Genomic DNA, 22,506 nt, shown 5'->3' with positions numbered 1-22,506 from the left:
TTTTGGGGGAAGGGAGGATTATGTTTTTTTTACTTTTTCCATCCTTGACTATCCGTGTCGCAAACCATAACTTTTAGTAACTTTGTATCGAGCGAAGCAAGACACCTTGCTCGAGGCGAGTGAACGTGGTTCTACAAATGTTTGCCCGAGATGGAACAACTATTCACACTAACCCCAAAAATGCCCAAAACAGTGTGTCAGCCATTTTTGTGTCGAACTTATGATCCTGTCAACCTTTTGTCAGTGTCGACCTAATGCATGTCGCCCATATTGGGTTAACCTAATGACCGTTGACCTAGACATTGTAGATCTTCTATACCACACCCTTATTTCTCTATCGTCCTAAGTGGATGCTGGGGTTCCTGAAAGGACCATGGGGAATAGCGGCTCCGCAGGAGACAGGGCACAAAAAAGTAAAGCTTTTACCAGATCAGGTGGTGTGCACTGGCTCCTCCCCCTATGACCCTCCTCCAGACTCCAGTTAGATTTTGTGCCCGAACGAGAAGGGTGCAATCTAGGTGGCTCTCCTAAAGAGCTGCTTAGAGAAAGTTTAGCTTAGGTTTTTTACTTTACAGTGAGTCCTGCTGGCAACAGGATCACTGCAACGAGGGACTTAGGGGAGAAGTAGTGAACTCACCTGCGTGCAGAGTGGATTTGCTGCTTGGCTACTGGACACTAGCTCCAGAGGGACGATCACAGGTACAGCCTGGATGGTCACCGGAGCCGCGCCGCCGGCCCCCTTGCAGACGCTGAAGAGAGAAGAGGTCCAAAATCGGCGGCTGAAGACTCCTGAGTCTTCATAAAGGTAGCGCACAGCACTGCAGCTGTGCGCCATTTTCCTCTCAGCACACTTCACACAACAGTCACTGAGGGTGCAGAGCGCTGGGGGGGGCGCTCTGAGAGGCAAATAAAAACCTTATTAGAGGCAAAAAATACCTCACATATAGCCCACAGAGGCTATATGGAGATATTTAACCCCTGCCTAACTTCAAAAATAGCGGGAGACGAGCCCGCCGTAAAAGGGGCGGGGCCTATCTCCTCAGCACACAGCGCCATTTTCTCTCACAGAAAAGCTGGAGAGAAGGCTCCCAGGCTCTCCCCTGCACTGCACTACAGATACAGGGTTAAAACAGAGAGGGGGGGCACTGATTTTGGCGATATTGTATATATATAAAAGATGCTATAAGGGAGAAACACTTATATAAGGTTGTCCCTATATAATTATAGCGTTTTTGGTGTGTGCTGGCAGACTCTCCCTCTGTCTCCCCAAAGGGCTAGTGGGTCCTGTCCTCTGTCAGAGCATTCCCGGTGTGTGTGCTGTGTGTCGGTACGTGTGTGTCGACATGTATGAGGACGATGTTGGTGAGGAGGCGGAGAAATTGCCTGTAATGGTGATGTCACTCTCTAGGGAGTCGACACCGGAATGGATGGCTTATTTAGAGAATTACGTGAGAATGTCAACACGCTGCAAGGTCGGTTGACGACATGAGACGGCCGACAATCTATTAGGACCGGTCCAGGCGTCTCAGAAACACCGTCAGGGGTTTTAAAAACGCCCATTTACCTCAGTCGGTCGACACAGACACAGACACGGACACTGAATACAGTGTCGACGGTGAATAAACAAACGTATTTCTCATTAGGGCCACACGTTAAGGGCAATGAAGGAGGTGTTACGTGTTTCTGATACTACAAGTACCACAAGAAAGGGTATTATGTGGGAGTGAAAAAACTACCTGTAGTTTTTCCTGAATCAGATAAAATAAAATGAAGTGTGTGATGATGCGTAGGGTTACCCCGATAGCAAATATTGGCGTTATACCCTTTCCCGCCAGAAATTAGGGTACGTTGGGAAACACCCCTTAGGGTGATAAGGCGCTCACACGCTTATCAAGTGGCGTTACCGTCTCCAGATACGGCCGCCCTCAAGGAGCCAGCTGATAGGAAGCTGGAAAAATATCCTAAAAAGTATATACACACATACGGTGGTTATACTGCGACCAGCGATCGCCATCAGCCTGGAGATGCAGTGCTGGGTTGGCTTGGTCGGTTTCCCTGACTGAAAATATTTTATTCATGTAGAGCATTTAATAGGATGCATTCTATATATATGTATGTGAGATGCACAGAGGGATATTTGCTCTCTGGCATCAAGATAAGTGCGTTGTCCATATCTCCCAGAAGATGTCAGGGACACGACAGTGGTCAGGTGATACAGATCCCATACGGCAGATGGAAGTATTGCTGTATAAAGGGAAGGAGTTATTTGGGGGTCGGTCCATCGGACCTGGGGACCACAGCAACAGCTGGGAAATCCAACCTTTTTTACCCCAAGTTACATCTCAGCTAAAAAAGACACCGTCTTTTCAGCCTCAATCTTTCCTTTCCCATGAGGGCATGCAGGCAAAAGGCCAGTCATATCTGCCCAGACATAGAGGTAAGGGAAGTAGACTGCAGCAGGCAGCCCTTTCCCAGGAAAAGAAGCCCTCCACCGCGTCTGCCAAGTCCTCAGCATGACGCTGGGGCCGTGCAAGCGGACTCAAGGTGGGGGGGTAGTCTCAAGAGTCTCAGGGCGCAGTGGGATCACTCGCAAGTTGACCCCTAGATCGTACGAGTATTATCCCAGGGGTAAAGATTGGAGAGTCGAGACATCTTCTCCTCGCAGGTTCCTGAAGTCTGCTTTACCAACGGCTCCCTCCGACAGGGAGGCAGCATTGGAAACAATTCACAAGCTGTATATCCAGCAGGTGATAATCAAAGTACCCCTCCTACGACAAGGAAAAGGGTATTATTTTTCCACACTATATTGTGGTACTGAAGCCAGACGGCTTGGTGACACATAGTCTAAATCTAATATGTTTTGAACACTTACATAAAAGGTTCAAATCGAGATAAAGTCACTCAGAGCAGTGATAGCGAACCGGAAAAAAGGGGACTATATGGTGTCCCTGGACATCAAGGATTACCTCCATGTCCAAATTTTGTCCTTCTCATCAAGGGTACCTCTGGTTCGTGGTACAGAACTGTCAATATCAGTTTCAGACGATGCCGTTTGAATTATCCACGGCACCCCGGGCCTTTTTACCAAGGTAATGGCCGAAAAGATGTTTCTTCAAAGAAAAAAGGCATCTAAATTATCCCTTACTTGCACGACCTAAAAAGGGCAAGTTCCAGAGAACAGTTGGAGGTCGGAAGAGCACTATCTAAAGTAGTTCTTCGACGGCACGACTGGATTCTAAATATTCCAAGAATCGCAGCTGTTTTCCGACGATACGTCTGCTGTTCCTAGGGATGATTCTGGACACGGTTCAGAAAAAGGTTTTTCTTCCCGAGAAAAAAGCCAAGGAGTTATCCGACCTGTCAGGAACCTCCTAAAACCAGGAAAGGTGTCTGTACATCAATGCACAAGAGTCCTGGGAAAAATGGTGGCTTTTTACGAAGCAATTCCATTCGGCAGATTCCATGCAACAATTTTCCAAAGGGATCTGTTGGACAAATGGTCAGGGTCGCATCCTCAGATGCACCTGCGAATAACCCTGTCGCCAAGGACAAGGGTATATCTTCTGTGGTGGTTGCAAAAGGCTCATCTATTGGAGGGCCGCAGATTCGGCATACAGGATTTGATCCTGGTGACCACGGACGCCAGCCTGAGAGGTTGGGGAGCAGTCACACAAGGAAGAAACTTCCAGGGGGTATGGACGAACCTGGAAAAGTCTCTTCACATAAACATTCTGGTACTAAGAGCAATCTAAAATGCTCTAAGCCAGGCGGAACCACTCCTGCAAGGAAAACCGGTGTTGATTCAGTCGGACAACATCACGGCGGTCGCCCATGTAAACAGACAGGGCGGCACAAGAAGCAGGAGTGCAATGGCAGAAGCTGCCAAGATTCTTCGCTGGGCGGAGAATCACGTAATAGCACTGTCAGCAGTGTTCTTCCCGGGCGTGGACAACTGGGAAGCAGACTTCCTCAGCAGACACGATATTCACCCGGGAGAGGGGGGTCTTCATCCAGAAGTCTTCCACATGCTAATAAACTGTTGGGAAAGACCAATGGTAGACATGATGGCGTCTCGCCTCAACAAGAAACTGGACAAGTATTGCGCCAGGTCAAGAGATCCACAGGCAATAGCTGTGGACGCACTGGTAACACCTTGGGTGTACAAATCAGTATATGTGTTTCCTCCTCTGCCTCTCATACCAAAGGTATTGAAGATTATACGGTGAAGAGGAGTAAGAACAATACTAGTGGCTCCGGATTGGCCAAGAAGGACTTGGTACCCGGAACTTCAAGAGTTGGTCACGGACGACCCGTGCCCTCTACTTCTGAGAAGGGACCTGCTACAACAGGGTCCCTGTCTCTTTCAAGACTTACCGCGGCTGCGTTTGACGGCATGGCGGTTGAACGCCAGATCCTAAAAGGGAAAGGCATTCCAGAAGAAGTCATTCCTACCTTGATTAAGGCAAGGAAGGAAGTCACCGCGAAACATTATCACCGCATTTGGCGAAAATATGTCGCGTGGTGCGAGGATCGGAGTGTTCCGACGGAGGAATTTCAACTGGGTCGTTTCCTACATTTCCTACAATCAGGATTGTCTATGGGTCTCAAATTGAGATCTATTAAGGTTCAAATTTCGGCCCTGTCAATATTCTTCCAAAAAGAATTGGCCTCAGTTCCTGAGGTACAGACTTTTGTTAAAGGAGTACTGCATATACAGCCTCCTGTGGTGCCTCCGGTGGCACCGTGGGATCTAAATGTAGTTTTAGATTTCCTCAAATCCCATTGGTTTGAACCATTGAAAAAGGTGGATTTTAAATATCTCACATGGAAAGTGACTATGTTACTGGCCCTGGCTTCCGCCAGGAAAGTATCTGAATTGGCGGCTTTATCTTATAAAAGCCCTTATCTAATCTTCCATTCGGATAGGGCAGAACTGAGGACTCGTCCGCATTTTCTCCCTAAGGTGGTATCAGCGTTTCACCTGAACCAACCTATTGTGGTGCCTGCGGCCACTGGCGACTTGGAGGACTCCAAGTTGTTGGACGTTGTCAGAGCCTTAAAAATATACATTTCAAGGACGGCTGAAGTCAGAAAATCTGACTCGCTGTTGATACTATATGCACACAACAAGTTGGGTGCCCCTGCTTCTAAGCAGACGATTGCTCGTTGGATTTGTAACACAATTCAACTTGCTCATTCTGTGGCAGGCCTGCCACAGCCTAAATCTGTTAAGGCCCATTCCACAAGGAAGGTGGGCTCATCTTGGGCGGCTGCCCGAGGGGTCTCGGCATTACAATTCTGCCGAGCAGCTACGTGGTCGGGGGAAAACACGTTTGTAAAATTCTACAAATTTGATACCCTGGCAAAAGAGGACTTGGAATTCTCTCATTCGGTGCTGCAGAGTCATCCGCACTCTCCCGCCCGTTTGGGAGCTTTGGTATAATCCCCATGGTCCTTTCAGGAACCCCAGCATCCACTTAGGACGATAGAGAAAATAAGAATTTACTTACCGATAATTCTATTTCTCGGAGTCCGTAGTGGATGCTGGGCGCCCATCCCAAGTGCGGATTATCTGCAATACTGTACATAGTTATTGTTAACAAATTCGGGTTATATTGTTAAGGAGCCATCTTTAAGAGGCTCTTTCTGTTATCATACTGTTAACTGGGTTTAGATCACAAGTTGTACGGTGTGATTGGTGTGGCTGGTATGAGTCTTACCCGGGATTCAAATTGCCTCCCTTATTGTGTACGCTCGTCCGGGCACAGTACCTAACTGGAGTCTGGAGGAGGGTCATAGGGGGAGGAGCCAGTGCACACCACCTGATCTGGTAAAAGCTTTACTTTTTTGTGCCCTGTCTCCTGCGGAGCCGCTATTCCCCATGGTCCTTTCAGGAACCCCAGCATCCACTACGGACTCCGAGAAATAGAATTATCGGTAAGTAAATTCTTATTTTTTCAGTTTTATGTAAAAACTAGCAGGATGGGACTCTGTATTTTGTGATTGGTGCGTAAGAATTGCTTACCTAGCAGTTGGGCACCCTGGACAACTGTAGCATTTCTTAGCTATTTGAATGGCAGCGACTGATGGCAGCTACAGGATATCTGATTTGATTGCCTGAGTGTCTGAGCTGTCTGTTGTGGCTGTAACAAGTGCAAAGTTTATATGTCCAGCATTCCTCTCTATTTTCTATATTTGTAGTTAAACTACATAACTAAAATAAAAATTTAATTTATATTATAATAATGTGTGGCAAATGTAAATATGTAGGATGAGATGTATGAAGCCTTGGAGAGATATAAAGTGTAGTAGTTGTCCAGAGCAGCCAATCAACTTCCATCATTTCAAAGATGGTTTTAGATAAATAACATAGAAACATAGAATTTGATGGCAGATAATAACCACTTGGCCCATATAGGACAAGATTGATAAGATCCGATATGAAATGTTATGCTCTTCCTCAGCCAGTGACCCGCTCAATTCTCTACCTGAACCCTCTGACACTCTCTCTTCATTTAATTCCACAAGTGAAGATGAAGTGTCAACACTCTTCTCATCCTGCTACTCTACTTCCTCCCCTCTTGAGCCTATACCCTCACAAGTAAGTAAATCTGTCTCCTGTGCTCATCCCAACCTTAACTAAGATCTGTAATCTCTCTCTCTCTCTCTCTCTCTCTCTCCTGGTATCTTTCTCTCTCTCTCTCTCTCTCTCTCTCTCCTGGTATCTTTCTTTAACTGTTCTAGCATGCAGTGATTACTCCCATTCAGCAAAAAACTAAATTCTGACCCTAACTCTCTCTCAAACTACCGTCCCATCTCTCAGCTCCCATTCCCCTCCAAGCTACTTGAGAGACTTGCCTACACTCGCCTCACACACTTTCTTAATTCAAACAATTTATTGGAGTCGCTTCAGTCAGGCTTTCTTTCCCAACACTCCACAGAGACAACACTGACTAAAGTAGTGAATGATCTTGTCACTGCAAAGTCTAAAGGCCATTACTCAATTTTTATTCTTCTATATCTCCCTGCTGCTTTTGACACTATTGACCATTCTCTTCTCATACAAACACTACAATCCCTAGGTCTTCAAGACGCAGCCTTCTCTTGGTTCCTATTCTACCTATCTAATCGCTACTTCAGTGTTAACTTCTCTGAATCTGAACCTCCTCTTCGCTACCTCTTTCAGTTGGAGTACGCAAGGCTCGGTCTTGGGTCCTCTGCTTTTCTCAATCTACACCTCATCTCTCTGTAAACTGATCAGCTCTTTTGGATTTCAGTATCATCTGTACACAAGTTATACTCCAATCTATACTCCCCAGATTTGTCACCATCAGTATTGGTCTGTGTCACTGAATGCCTTTCTGCCGTTTCATCTTGGATGTCATCTCGCCACCTCAAACTTAATATTTCCAAAACAGAGTTAATAATTTTTCCACCGGCCAATAGTAGTTACCAACCTGATATCTCTATCAATGTTGAGAACTCAACAATCAGTCCTACCCCACAAGCTCGCTGCCTAGGTGTCATACTTGACTCAGAACTGTCCTTTACTCCCCACAATTAATCTGTATCAAAATCATGTTACATGCATCTAAAAAACATATACAAAATACGACCATACCTTACACAAGACACTGCAAAAGCTCTAATCCATGCTCTCATTATCTCCCGCATTGATTTTTGCAGTAGTCTTCTTACTGGTCTTACCAAAAAGACTCTCATCACTACAATCCATTCTGAATGCAGCTGCGAGACTAATCTTCCTCGCTAGACATTCATTGGCTGCAGATCCACTCTGTCGGTCCCTCCATTGGTTGCCTGTATTCTGTCGTATTCAATATAAAATACTTTTACTCACACACAAGGCCATTAACCAAACTACACCAATGTACATCTCTTTACTTATTCAAAATATCTCCCAACCCGACCTCTCCACTCTTTGCAAGATCTACGTCTCTCATCCGCACTCATTGCTTGCTCCCATGCACGATTGCAGGACTTTGTTCAGGCTGCACCCACTCTGTGGAATGCCATACCACGCACAGTAAGACTCTCCCCTAGTCTCCAAACCCTTCAAGCGTTCCTTGAAAACTCACCTCTTCAGGCTAGCTTTTCACATTCTAGAACCGCTCACTCAACCTTCATAAGCTTTCCTATCCAATTATGTCCATTCTGTACAGTCCACACATATCCTCCACATATTTTCTCTGTCTTCACTTTCCCTTCCTTCTGACCCTGGTTCATCAATGATGTGATGTGATATCATGCAGCCCACCAAGAACCTTTGTAATCTGGTGGACAACTATGCAATAGATATCACCTATCCTTGTGTATCAATGCCTGGTTCCCTATAGATTGTAAGCTTGTGAGCAGGGCCTTCCTTACGCTCACTGTTTGTTATTACCCAGTTTTGTTTTATCATCTTGTCCAATTGTAAAGCGCCATGGAATTTAATGCACTATATAAGAAACTGTTAATAAATAAATAATAAATAAATAAATAGTCTGCCCTTTTAACATAAGCTGATTGGTTGGTTTGAGGAACTACTACACTTTAATCTCTCTCCAAAGTGTGGAGACCAATGTTTAATGTTTAAAGGTACAGACCTCCGTGTATTGCAGATATATACTTGAGTTTATTATCTTGAATGCGTTACCTTTTAGCATGACAGCAGTAGAGTTTGGTTTATTCTGTATACAAGGGACATCCAGTCCTACTTACTGTAGAACAATGTTTTTGTGCATAATCTCCATCCCCATAACATTCTCCTTTTCATTTCTAGCTGGGTCTGTTCCCTGAAGAGATCCTGCGGCAGAGGCCCAATCCCAATGCTGTGCGGTCCTTGGAAACTGTCATTCAAGTTCAGAGTGAGTCACGTGTTTTATTTTTGGTTTTTTTTTATCAGTTAAGGGAGGAGGTGGCCTCGTTTTTGGAAGTGGAATCGCCTCTATCAGTGAAAGCCGTCTGCCACGCAGTTCTCTGTACTATAGTGCGTGGCAAGTACTTGCAGCTGGGAAGCACAGAAAGTCTTTCCTACACATAAATCTGGAAGACATAACTTCTAAGAGCTTGTCACAAGGCTTCTCGTTATAAATCACTCACAAATGTTGCTGAGTTCTCATTTCAATTAATACCAGAACTTAATGAGAATTCAGCAGCTATAGAATCGACTCTAAAATATGTCTTGAGTAGCCAATTTGGAAAGAACCAGTGAAAGCTTTCAGCAGAACCCTGCAAGTATTCAAACCGCAGCCTTCCCCACCCTTGCAGTATTCACTTGTGGAGGTAAGGATGATCTGGGTGTTATGGTTGTATTGTATAAGCTGTAGCTGTGTTATCCCACTGAATTCTGAAACTAATTAAAGCTCCTTTCCTGTACTTTCAAATGTAAACATCCCTATTGTCTTCGAAAAGAAGAAGAAAATGAATTCTATATACACGTGTCTGGTTAATTCGGGAATGTTTATCTTCTTCTCTTGGTCATAACTGGGAGCTATCGAAAACAATTCTACACCTTCCCCCCCCCCACCCCCACTTCCCTTTATATGAATTGTGTGGGTTGTTTTTTTAAACCGTATTCATTTGACACTCTTAAATCAATTGATGCCTGTGTCATGATCGTAGCAGGGGAATTTGTAGGTGACTTTGCAAGCTGATAATTTGGCAGCATCTTAACAAAGTCTAGTTTAATAGGTAATTAGTTGTTAAATGATCTACTTTCATTTAATATCATAATTTCACTCCTTGGTGGCAGCATGTGGGATTAGCATAAATACCAATGCTAAAACCTATTACACTTAGTTCCATTTATCAGCACATTAGTATGAAGATACAGAACCGTAACATCCAGTTATGTCATGGAGGCTGGGTGACATCTGCACAGCCTCTATGTGACATACTCGCATATGGAGACCAGTGAAGGCACATTGAAAGTGAAAGCGATATATCGGATTGTGCCACACTTCCCACGCCCATTCTACTGCCTGCATAAGGGAATGTGGTATGGTTTGTGTGGCTGGCGCTATACGCCACACTAAGTTTTAATTTATGGAATGAGCTCAGAGTGCACATTGCTGCACCAAATATCTACTTGTAGGGGTAGATGAGGAGTTGAACTTGCGCCAGCTTGTGTAGAATAGAATCCCTCTGCTCCAGCACAGGGAACAGGCCATGTGCCTATGCATATACTTGAGGTGAGACAAGTGTAGGGGCGAGTTAGCATAGGCCAGTAACAGTAGAGTTGCAGGTAGCTGAGTTCAGGTGCAAGTATACACTAATGATGACCAGCTAGCCGCTTCTGACTGGCTGATTGCCAGTTCATCTCTAAGCTGATTGGTGCTTTCCTCACGGTTCGTGCATATATTCTGCAGTTCTGGGTGCGCTGTACTCATCACTTTCCATACATGAGATGTGCTTGCTGCTGTATTAGAGAGGCTCTACGTGTTATTGAAACCTAATGGCGAATGCTTATTTTACAAGTAAAACAAATACTTTAATAGCATGAGTAATTGCATATGACCTGAGCCTGTTGTAAACTGTGCACCTATCTTGCGATGCTTACGCTTCAACAAATGGGCGTAAATAGCTATTTTTACATGCATTTTGGGGTGTAAATGATGTCCAATATGTGTGGCACAATACAACACCTGCGCCATAACTGGGATCCGTTCAGGATCCCGGCGTTCTGCATCCCGCCAATCGGAATGCCGACACCAGAATCCCAGGTTAGGCACCCCCATCCCAGGGGAGGAAGGGGGAGAGGGGAATTTAGGGGGCGGGAGGGTTAGGTTTAAGCTGCAAGAAGGGGGGGTTAGGTTTAGGCACCCCCTGGGAGGGTTAGGGTCTGGCTGCAGGGAGGGGGATGTACATATTTCGGGATGCCAATATCGGTCATATGACTGCCGGCATCCCATACGCCAGGATATCGTATGTATCCCCTATAGCCATAATGGTTTAGACAATGCTGGTATGTCTTGTATTTTGCAATCCTCGTTTGGCAGTTTTGGGAAATACTTCTGTACCTGTGGTCTTGCACTCTCCATTACAGTGTAGCAGACAGGTGTGTTGATTTTTTTTTTTCTAAATCAGATTGTCTCAAATGTCAAAATCTCAATGATTCAGTATCCAGAGCCTAGCCACACAGTCCAAAGTTACACTTTGTGTAAATATAAAAATGTTCCAAATGGGTTATTTGGGGGACTTCAGTGCACTGTTTAAAAGGAATAAGTGAGTCACTGCAAAGCCTATTTAATATCTGTCTCTAATTAAGGAGTAACCAAGGCCTCCACATCCTGTTTTCCCCCGTTATGTGTCTATATGCCTGTGCAGACAGATATGTTGCCTCTTGTGCTATGTTTATTAAGACCCTAAACTAACAGCCTTCATATTCTTCTTACTTTATTATTCGGTGTGTACACATTAAGTGTTTATAATGCTCTATATATCACCTCATGTAAAGTGCTGGTAATGATTTAGGAGTAAAGACCTTGGCAATTGTGTAGTGCACTGTAATCAGGAGGTTCTTTGTTGCAGGTAAATACTGGACGTCTGTCAAACGTTTTGCCACTAAGGTTGGATATTCTCTACTAGAAGCCCAGAAACATGACCGGGATGAGGTGGATACTGTGACCGCTCTAGCCTCTTTGTCAGTGGGCAGAAATCAATTGGTAACAGCTGGGAACAAGTAAGGTTTTTTTTATTATTGTTAAATAATATACATTTTATTACAGATGTATTTGTTTTTATCCCGAATATAGATCTTTTGTCCCCTGCACTTGTTTAGCCCTCCAAGTCCATTTGGTAGTCACTGGCCCCAATGGGCCCTCAGAAAACATTTGACTGTAAATATAACAATGTTTACAGTCTTTCAATTACCTGTACTGCATTGTCTTCTGGCCTACAGAGCAGTGATACAAAGGGTCTGCTTCTGAGCCGCACGTAATGTGGTCGCAATTCGGAGCTCTTCCAGCAATCTGAAAGCTCATGCACATATTTGCTTGTATTCTTTCTTGGCTGTATCCAAGCGACTGCACCTCCCCCAGCTGTTGTCACTACTATCTGCATGTGCGCTAGCGCCATCCTTAGCGCGGGAGATCCGACTGAAATTAGAGACCTTTCTGCATATGCTACCTATGAATAGCCCACAACTCTGTCTATAGAACTGCGAACTGCCCATGGGAAACTACTTCTATAGGCAAATGCCCTGTTACCACCCAGCAAGGTCCATGCAGCCATATGCGAGAAGCAATTGAGATGCCACTAACTCTTAATCACTCTTAGTTGTTCAAAGTTGTAAATGCAGGCCACAACCAGTAATTGCAACTCTGAAATATGTACAACTTGGAATCAGGCCAAAAGTATTTATCTTTACCTTTGAAGATTGCTGGGGGTACAATGCAATCTCTTGCGCATCCTTTGATAGTCTGTGATCAGTTTCTCATACAGAGGCTTAAATGTAATGAGCTGTGATTTGCAGCAGGTGTTTATCGAGACTTTGGACATTTAGCCGATAGATTTAAAGCAGCATTTAAATAAATAAATTAAAGGCCAGGTTGGGTTTGCCTTTAAAAAATTGCTGCTTTATATCTCGTGACTAAATCTCGGCACTTGCCACAAATCACAGCCTATTAACATTTGGACCATAGTCTCTACTAAACACATTTCTATTTTTCAATGCATGATTGTTCTAATGTCAAATAAGCATCTGTGTTTGGAAAGTGTAAATAGAAATAAATAGTACAAAGCAAGAAAAAGCATATAGTAATATTTCATTTTTTGCAGTGAGCCCCAGGAAGAGCCGATGGAGGAGGACGGACCCATGAGTCTATGACAAGGGAAAGTTGATGTTCTCCATAATAGTGGACTGGTTTAAGCTGCTGCTCTTACTTCATACAGTGGTGACTTTGTTCCAGACCTGTGAGTTCATTACGAAAGCGCATCAAGCCATTGGCCATCAAGTACCACTTTAGAAGTATGATCAATATGGAATTTTGCCTGAAACTAAAATAAATAAATAAAAGAATTTCCATTAGTTGCCTGAGCACATAGGTTGCTACATAAATGTGCTGCCTTCTTAGGACTGCGGTTATGCCCAGAGAGGATTGCTACACTTGACCAAAGATATCACTCAGGTGAGATGATGGCTGTGATAGAGGAAGACTGAAATAACTACCAGTGACGCTGTCCACGTTGCCCAAGAAACACAATACCTGTACAGAACCTGAGGAGATGAACCCATGACACCTTTTATGTGGCTTCCCGCCTTGATCTACTGGTAGTTGTGGTCCAACTTTTAACATTACACCACCGCTTATGCTCTGGTAGTTTACCTACCAAGCTCCGGATTGGGTGGAGATAATATAGAATTGGTTTGCTGGAAATGTGACAACCGTGCTTAATGCCAAACTGAACTGTATGAACATGCATCACGTTTCTGGAAGAACTGCAATTAACAATGGACTTCAAAATGGCACCCTGCAAGGTGGACATTTCTGTATAGTAGACACTTCATGTAGACAATCCACTGGAGATTCAGGATTTTAGACATACACATTTAATGCAATGGAACAATAGGTGCCTGGCACAGCTGGAAAAATAGAGAAAATGCCTTTTTGTTTTCTAGATATTCCTGATGACCACTAATCCCTACTTGGATGAATGGATTTTGTGTTGTTCATTTGCACTATGGGTGAGACACCCTCACACACAACAAACAGGATGAGGACATTTAAATATCACATGTCAACTTCTAACGGGCTATGTAGAAAGAAGATTGGAATGGACCCTTCTGCTGTAAAATATATGCTTAATGAGACATTGGGAACAAACTTTGCAATAAGTCTGTTTCACATTCCCATATGCATTAGGTGGGGAGGGTTACATGGCTTATATGGTGCAGATATTACAATAAGTTGTAAGACCTTTTCTGTGTTGGTAATTTCTTGTTTCTGATTTTCCATGTTATATGACAAATTGTCTAATTGTAGTACCACAGTACAGATCATTGCAATTGTCCAAGGTAAGATATGAACTGTCCACATAGATGCACTTTTTTAGGACCCCTATAGTGCCTTAGCCACTGAGGGTTAAGGTCTTACGGGGTTTACATTAAGCCACTTAATGACTCCTTACATTTTTGAATACATGACCCAGATGCTAATTCCAGCTCAATGAAAATAAACCTATTATGTGTTTTGTATATTTAATTTTCAAGTCATGTACGTTTTTTTTACTGCTATAGTGACAGGAAGAGCAGTGTAACTCAGTTTTTGTTTAAGCACTACACAACATGCTAAATGAATCAGTAGCATCTAAAATACAGCCGCTCATTATTGTTTGACTTATAGTGATTTTGCGCCACGTGACAAGTGTCCTATGGGTTTATCTGATATACAAGTCCTGTTAAGAATCAGTGGGATTAGGGAGCAGGCAGCGGGATTTACACTGGTACCGCGCGCTGTTTTCCTTTCATCCACCGCCAGATATTTTGCTAGCTGCATCCACAGTACCTGTCAGTCTCATAGGTCTTAAAGGTCTTTTGAAGTAATTTAAGGGAAAAAGAAAAATAATAATCTGTACCTTTTCCCCAACCGCATTTCATACCCTTGTCAGGTGTGATGACTCGCATAAGCGTTCGCCGCTGAATTGTAAATCAAAGCAAACAGCTGGCTAAATCCTTAGCTCACGGGGTCCTACAGATCAAACACAAGTGGGGAATTTTATTCCTCTCTCTTGGGCTCAGAACCGCTTCTCCCTCGTTTTGTTACTCCGCTTTTCACATTCAAAGCCACAAATTGTATCAGATCTATAACTCATCTATGTGTCAAAAAAGGGACGGCACTGCATTTTACCTCTAAAAATTATAGACACCAGGAAAAATGTGTTTTATCTTTTAATATTTGCCAACATCTGGACTAGATAAAGTTTTGTGTTTAATCTTGAACCTCTTGGAATGCCTTGCCACATAATAAAGCGTTACCCCCTGTAAGAAGAACTATTTGAGGAGGTAATAGCACACTGACACACTAGGAATCCTCTCACAAGGGCAGTTTCTATATCTAACACAACATTCTGGGTTGTTCATTTTCTTATTGTCTGTGGGTGTTTGATTTTGGGACCGGTAACTAAAATATTTGAAGGTTAAAAAATAAAAAATGTTCTGATTATAATGACTTCACTGAAATTGTCAAGGATGTGTAAAAGTAGCACAAAGGTCAGGGGAAAATATAACCTGGGACTAGACTAAACAAACATTTAATGTGCTATTCAAAATTTAAATACTCGTAAAATTAAGATAATGTGTATTTGAATTTCAATGTTTTGGGATGTACATACAAAAGATCCTTCCATCAAACTCTGCATTACAATAACATGTTAATTCTGCTCGGTTTAACCGTTCATCACTCCACGTTTAGGCCCACAAAACTGAATTTTGTGTAATTCTCAAGGATAATATCCAATCTAGCCCTTTTTTAAAAAAAAAAGCTTAAATAGTTTTGTAATCCGTATTTTGCTTAGTATATGAAACCTAACATTAAATCCACACTCTCCTCTGAAGTCACTGTTGTTGCAGATAATCAATAATAACTACCTAGTTGATATATTTCTCACAGCGCAATATTTGATTAGCAAATAAACGAAGCACCTTTGGCAAATATGTGCAGAAACAAACCAATTTCACTATACCAATTGCCCATTTATTTGCATTCACAAATAAATCTGAGTTGATAAAGGGCCTGTAATATATTAGATTTCAATTAGCATTTATACTAGTTTGTGTCATTTACTTAGGCAATTCCCTCAATTCAGTTTATTGTGTAACGATGGACATGCTACTAAATGCACAAGGCTGCTAGTCTTCTACATACCACTAGAGGTCGCCATTTTCAAACCTATAGAGGACAGTTGCTAAACAAAACCCACATGAGATGAGCTAGATTAGCACAAAATGTTGCTTGCAAAAAGTCCGTTGGAGAATGACGAGAGAGAAATCTTTTGTTGCAGACCGCTACAGAAGGGACAGGAAAGTGATTTTAAGATATTTGTGTACATGATCCAAAGGCGAATTTAATTGCAGTAAATTGATTTCAATGTAATGCTGGCTTTCAAATGTAAAGGGGAAATTCAATCCTTATTACAACCAAAAAGAAATCTGCTCTGCACCAAAGATAGCAACGGGAAGAGGGCACAAGTGATACTGTAAATAGTGCTTATTCAATGAATTAGCCTGTTCCAAGGGCTTCTACTTTTGGTGTTGTATAAAATAAGAAATCCAATGTCCCCACTAAAGGGAGTTGGTTTCTCAATGAAGGCATCTTGTTTCTTACCACTTTGATGTTATGGATAGCTTGAGATTCGGACCTCCAGTTTTGTCTAGAAGAAAATTATAAATATATATATATCTTTATATATTTTTTTTGTAAAAAAAAAAAAATGAAATTTCAGCAATAAAACATGTTTTTTTCCTTGAAACTATGTGTATGTTTACGCAGAACTTTTACTTTAAATGTTTAGGGTATTTTTATAGCGTTACTCTACTTTTCTATAGGAATCTGTAAAATTGACATGAACAATACAATCTGATTTAGTACTGTATGACCGTATTTTACCTTTAGAGGGTATTGAACAAAAATACAAGTCTACACACAGCAGAAATTCACAACTGCATACGTACTATACAACATTTCAACCTTTTTATTGCGCTTTTGTCAGGTTAGGCAAAGCTTTGCTTAACCTGATGAAAGTGCATTAAAAGCACTGATACATTGTAAAGTACATATGTAGTTGTGAATTTTGCCTCTGTTCATCCGGAGTGCCACCGTTGTGTGACACATACCGCAGTTGCTGGTTGTGAATTCGAAGGGCCACTGAGTGCCAGAAGAATGCAGTGTTTTTATATTTATATATATATATATATATATATATATATATATAAGAACGAGAGAGAGATATATACAGTATATATATTTCTGCTTGGTTGTATTTGGGTTGGTGGCCATGGGCTGCATGCACCCCACCCTATGACTGGTGAGTGCAGACATTGCACCCCGCTTCTGGGGTGGTGAGTGCTGTGGTTTTCTAGATTTGTTTGCATATATATATATATATATATATATATATATATACATACACTGTGTGTGTGTGTGTGTGTATATATATATATATATATATGAGACAAAGATAGATAGACAGATATATATATATATATATACATATATATGAGACAAAGATAGACAGATATATATATATATATATACACACGGAGGCCCAACCTGTGTGTGTGTGTATATATGTGTGTGTGTGTGTGTGTGTGTGTGTATATATATATATATAAGACTGCTGACTAGGAGAAGCCACTCTTCCTGCTGAGGATTATCCACGAAAACAAAATTATGGCTCATACCGAACTCAGCATTATTGTATTACTGTTTGCCTTACTGAGTTGGCATACTCAACACATACCTACCTGTGGAATCAGCGTACTCTTTATTACATCTGTTATTGCAAAGCCTGTTTTATTGATGTGGGATTAATACGATCATTAATTGATCATCCATTCCTTTATGTTCTTCCGACTTGTATTTGATATTGAACCCCTGATAAAGTCCAGTTGGACGAAACGCGTTGGATTTCTGGTTCGAATATAAGAACATCGGATATGTACTAATTAAGAAATCCACATTGGACCAACTAATTATCCGCAATATACGGTGTCCATATCTGATGTCTGCATTTTTGATTATGTCAGCCATTTGTTATTCACTGTGATTGTTGAATACTTTTATATAAATATATATAAAAAATATTTTTAAAGTGAATTGTGGTCAAATCCTGGAAGATATCTTTGGGTTTAGCTCCCTTAGACACCACCCTATTCTCTGTATGTGTATATATATATATATATATATATATATGTGTGTGTGTGTCTATATATACATACACACACACACACACACACACACACACACACAGTGGGGCAAAAAAGTATTTGGACAGCCACAGATTGTGGTAGTTGACCCACTTAAAAAGATGAGAGGTCTGTAATTTCCATCATAGGTACACTTCACCTGTGAGAGACAGAATCTGAAATAAAAAACCAGGAACAGGAACATTTTATGATTTTTAAACAACAAGTAACACAACAATTTACTTGTATATTTTTGTGGAAAATAAATATTTGGACACCTACCAAGCAGCAAGATTTCTGCCTCTCACAGACCTGTTACTTCTTCTTTACGAAGCTCTTCTATCCTCCACTAGTTACCTGTATTAATGGCACCTGTTTAAACTGGTTATCTGTATAAAAGACACCTGTCCACCCCCTAAAACAGTCAGACTGCTACCTCTCCACCATAGCCAAGACCAGAGTGCTGTCTAAGGACACCAGGGACAAAATTGTAGAGCTGCACAAGGCTGGGATGAGCTACTCGACAATAGGCAAGCAGCTTGGTGAGAAGAGATCAACTGTTGGAGCAATTATTAAAAAATGGAAGAAATACTAGATCACTGACAATCTCCCTCGACCTGGGGCTCCATGCAAGATCTCACCTCGTGGGGTATCAATGATCTTGAGAACGGTGAGGAATCAGCCCAGAACTACACGGGCGGACCTGGCCAATGACCTCAAGAGAGCTGGGACCGCAGTCACAAAGGTTACCATTAGTAACACACTACGTCGTCATGGATTGAAATCCTGCAGTGCCCGAAAAGGTCCCCCTGCTTAAGCCAGCACATGTCCAGGCCCATCTAAAGTTTGCCAGTGACCATCTGGATGATCCAGAGGAGGATTGGGAGAATGTAATGTGGTCAGATGAGAGCAAAATCAAACTTTTTGGTATGAACTCCACTCTCCATGTTTGGAGGGAGAAGAATGATGAATGGCATCCCAAGAACTCCATACCCACTGTGAAGCATGGGGGTGGAAACATCATGCTTTGGGGCTACTTTTCTGCAAAGGGGACAGGATGACTGATCCCTATTGAGAGGATGAATGGGTCCATGTATTGTGAGGTTTTGGGCAAAAATCTCCTTCCCTCAGTAAGAGCATTGAAGGTGGAACGTGGCTGGGTCTTCCAGCATGACAATGACCCCAAACACACCGCCCGGACAACTAAGGAGTGGCTCCGTAAGAAGCATTTCAAGGTCCTGCAGGGGCCTAGCCAGTCTCCAGACCTCAACCCAATAGAAAATCTGTGGAGGGAGTTGAAAGTACGTTTTGCCCGGTGACAGCCCCAAAACATGACGGATCTAGAGAAGATCTGCATGGAAGAGTGGGCCAAAATACCTGCTACAGTGTGCAAACCTGGTCAAGAACTATAGGAAACATTTGACCTCTGTAATTGCCAACCAAGGTTATATTACAAAGTATTGAGTTAAACTTTTTGATTGTCCAAATATTTATTTTCCGCAAGAATATACAAATTGTTTAAAAATCAAACAATGTGATTTCCTATTTTTTTTTTTTTTTTTCAGATTCTGTCTCTCACAGTTGAAGTGTACCTATGATGGAAATTACAGACCTCTCTCATCTTTTTAAGTGGGTCAACTTGCACAATCGGTAGCTGTCCAAATACTTTTCTCTAACGTCCTAGTGGATGCTGGGGACTCCGTAAGGACCACGGGGAATAGACGGGCTCCGCAGGAGACTGGGCACTCTAAGAAAGATTTAGTACTACTGGTGTGCACTGGCTCCTCCCTCTATGCCCCTCCTCCAGACCTCAGTTAGAATCTGTGCCCGGACAGAGCTGGGTGCATTTTAGTGAGCTCTCCTGAGCTTGCTAATAAGAAAGTATTTTAGTTAGGTTTTTTATTTTCAGAGAGCTTCTGCTGGCAACAGACTCTCTGCTACGTGGGACTGAGGGGAGAGATGCAAACCTACTAACTGCGGCTAGGTTGCGCTTCTTAGCCTACTGGACACCATTAGCTCCAGAGGGATCGAACACAGGACCTGACCTTGTCGTCCGTTCCCGGAGCCGCGCCGCCGTCCCCCTCGCAGAGCCAGAAGTCAGAAGCCGGCGGGTTGAAGCAAGAAGACGTCAAAATCGGCGGCAGAAGACTCCTGTCTTCATATGAGGTAGCGCACAGCACTGCAGCTGTGCGCCATTGCGCCCACACTAACCCACACACTCCGGTAACTGTAGGGCGCAGGAGGGGGGGGGGGCGCCCTGGGCAGCAATTGATTACCTCCTAGCAAAAAGCAGCATATATACAGTTGGACACTGTTATATGCATGAGCCCCCGCCATTAATTTTACACAAAATCGCGGGAGAAGCCCGCCGCTGAGGGGGCGGGGCCTTCTTCCTCAGCACTCACCAGCGCCATTTTCTCTCCACAGCTCCGCTGAGAGGAAGCTCCCCAGGCTCTCCCCTGCAGAAGCACGATAGAGAGGGTGAAAAAGAGAGGGGGGGCACATAAATTTGGCGTAAAAACAATATATACAGCAGCTACTGGGTTAACACTAAGTTACTGTGTGATTCCGGGGTCATATAGCGCTGGGGTGTGTGCTGGCATACTCTCTGTCTGTCTCTCCAAAGGGCCTTGTGGGGGAAATGTCTTCAAATAGAGCATCCCCTGTGTGTGTGATGTGTCTGAGGTAAAAGGCTCCCCCAAGGAGGAGATAGAGCAAATATGTGTGTGAGAGGGTGTCTCCGTCGACAACGCCGACACCTGTTTGGATATGTGTAAGTGCTGAGGTGAATTTATTGCACAAAAGATTAAAGAACAGACAGGAAATCTACCCATGTCTGTCCCTATGTCACAGAGACCTTCAGAGTTTCACAATGCTCACTATCCAAAATAATAAACACTGATATCGACACGGAGTTTGACTCCAGTGTCGACTACGATAATGCAAAGTTACAGCCAAAATGGCTGAAAGGTATTCAATATATGATTATTGTAATAAAAGATGATTTGCATATCACTGATGACTCATTTGTCCCTGACACAAGGGTACACATGTTAAGGGGAAGAAAGCTGAGGTAAATTTCCCTCCTCTCATGAGGAAAAAGAGCGGGAATCTCCAGACAAGAGACTGCAGCTTCCCACAAAGAATTCTCAGGCAGTATCCTTTCCCCACTAGGGCCAGGATGTGATGGGAATCTTCCCCTAGGGTGTCACGTTTGCACAGAAGGTAGCACTAGCTATTCTCAGGGATCCTGCAGATAGCGTGCACATTCTAGTACACTACTCAGACCGGCGATTGTCGGCATGGGTTTATAGCGCTGTGGCAGCGTGGACAGGTACCTTATCAGCAGAGATTGAGACCCTAGTATGCATATAGATATATATATATGTATATATAGAGATATATATATATTAAAGATGCTGTCTTAAGAGATTGGTATATATAAATATATATATACTAGGTGCTCATCGCTCCCTACGGGCGCTCTTCACACCGTCGTAAGGGGCTACGCCCCCTTAAGCATTGCACGGCCTTTGGGCGTGCAATATGTTGATTAAATATTGCTCGGACAAAGGGCATGTGATGGTTAAGGGGCCTTATCCTCTTGCAACTGTGTGAACAGCGCAAGCAGGGGATGATGAACACCTAGTAGGTGCTGTGATTCGGGGTGTGGCGGGTGCGGGGGATACACGGATGGTGGTGGGGGGCGGTTGCGGTAGTGCTTCGAGTGGTGGAGGGGCGGTTGAGGGGGGGACGACTGCGGATGGAGTCTGTAGGTGCTGCGGGTGAAGGGGGTGGCAGATGGGGAAGGAGGCCGGAGGTGCTGTGGATGGGGGAGTGTCGGTGCGGGATAGACGTGGATGGGGGAGGGGTCGTGGGGTGCGGCGAGTGGGGGAGAGAGTCCTGAGCCACCGTGGTGTGGGGAGTAGCGGGTGTGGCGCGGGCGGGGTGGTTGAGGGGGTGCGGTTGGTGGGGGAGGGCCGGGTATGTGGGTTGTGTGGTTGGGGGAAGGGCGGATGCTGGGGTGCCATGGTGGGGGAGTTGGACCGGAGCCACCAGGGGTGTGGGAGGGTGCGATGATGCTGAGGTTGTGGGATTGCATTAGGTGCCATGTATGACCCCACATGTAACAATCCCCCTAGTTGCAGGATACAAATAATGGCCATCATCATCTAGTGCTCCCTGCCCTGCCATTATGTCAGGAGCAGGGACATTGCATGTGACTGGGCAGCAGCAGTGACCCTGGGGCAGCTGGATGGGACACTTCCCCGGCGCTGACACCAGGCAGAGACAGAGGATTCGACTCGTTGTGCGGGCCGAGGCCAAACCCGGTCGCCCCCCTCGTGTAGGTGCAGGGCCAGGAGGAGGGGGCAGGGATGACGATAAGCCGCAGTGCTATCGCTGTGCGCTCTGATTTCTGCGGTGGCTGCCGCCTCCTGCTGCATGGCACCCATCGGAAACACAGCAGCAGGCAGGCAAGGAGAGGGGAGGAGGAAGGCGGCGGGCGGCTCTTACCTGCTCCCGGCACTGCACGCCGCTGATCACCCGCTCATGTGAGACGGATGGGTGAGGACAACGGGGAGGTGCAGGGGGGTCGGTCT

At 43.9% G+C, this 22,506-nt stretch overlaps 1 protein-coding gene across 8 annotated transcripts in view; it reads left to right on the top strand.

The window, feature by feature from the left end:
- The window catches only part of HDAC7 (histone deacetylase 7), a 614,661-nt gene extending 600,457 nt beyond the window's left edge, over window positions 1–14,204 (top strand). For 6 of the 8 annotated variants that reach the window (XM_063952225.1, XM_063952227.1, XM_063952226.1 and 3 more), the window contains 3 exons: window positions 8,783–8,867; window positions 11,533–11,683; window positions 12,781–14,204. In XM_063952225.1, the coding sequence (XP_063808295.1) occupies window positions 8,783–8,867; window positions 11,533–11,683; window positions 12,781–12,829 (285 nt within the window). In that variant the 3' untranslated portion in view covers window positions 12,830–14,204. Of the gene's footprint in view, window positions 1–6,464; window positions 6,621–8,782; window positions 8,868–11,532; window positions 11,684–12,780 lie in introns of those variants that run through there. The other 2 variants (XM_063952228.1, XM_063952230.1) reach the window with 2 other exon arrangements.
- The last annotated feature ends 8,302 nt before the right edge of the window (window positions 14,205–22,506 follow it).

Source organism: Pseudophryne corroboree, chromosome 2 (assembly GCF_028390025.1).
Source record: "Pseudophryne corroboree isolate aPseCor3 chromosome 2, aPseCor3.hap2, whole genome shotgun sequence".
Lineage (NCBI taxonomy): Eukaryota > Metazoa > Chordata > Amphibia > Anura > Myobatrachidae > Pseudophryne > Pseudophryne corroboree.
Note: the sequence above shows the minus strand (reverse complement) of the source record. Positions and strands in the feature narration are given on the sequence as shown.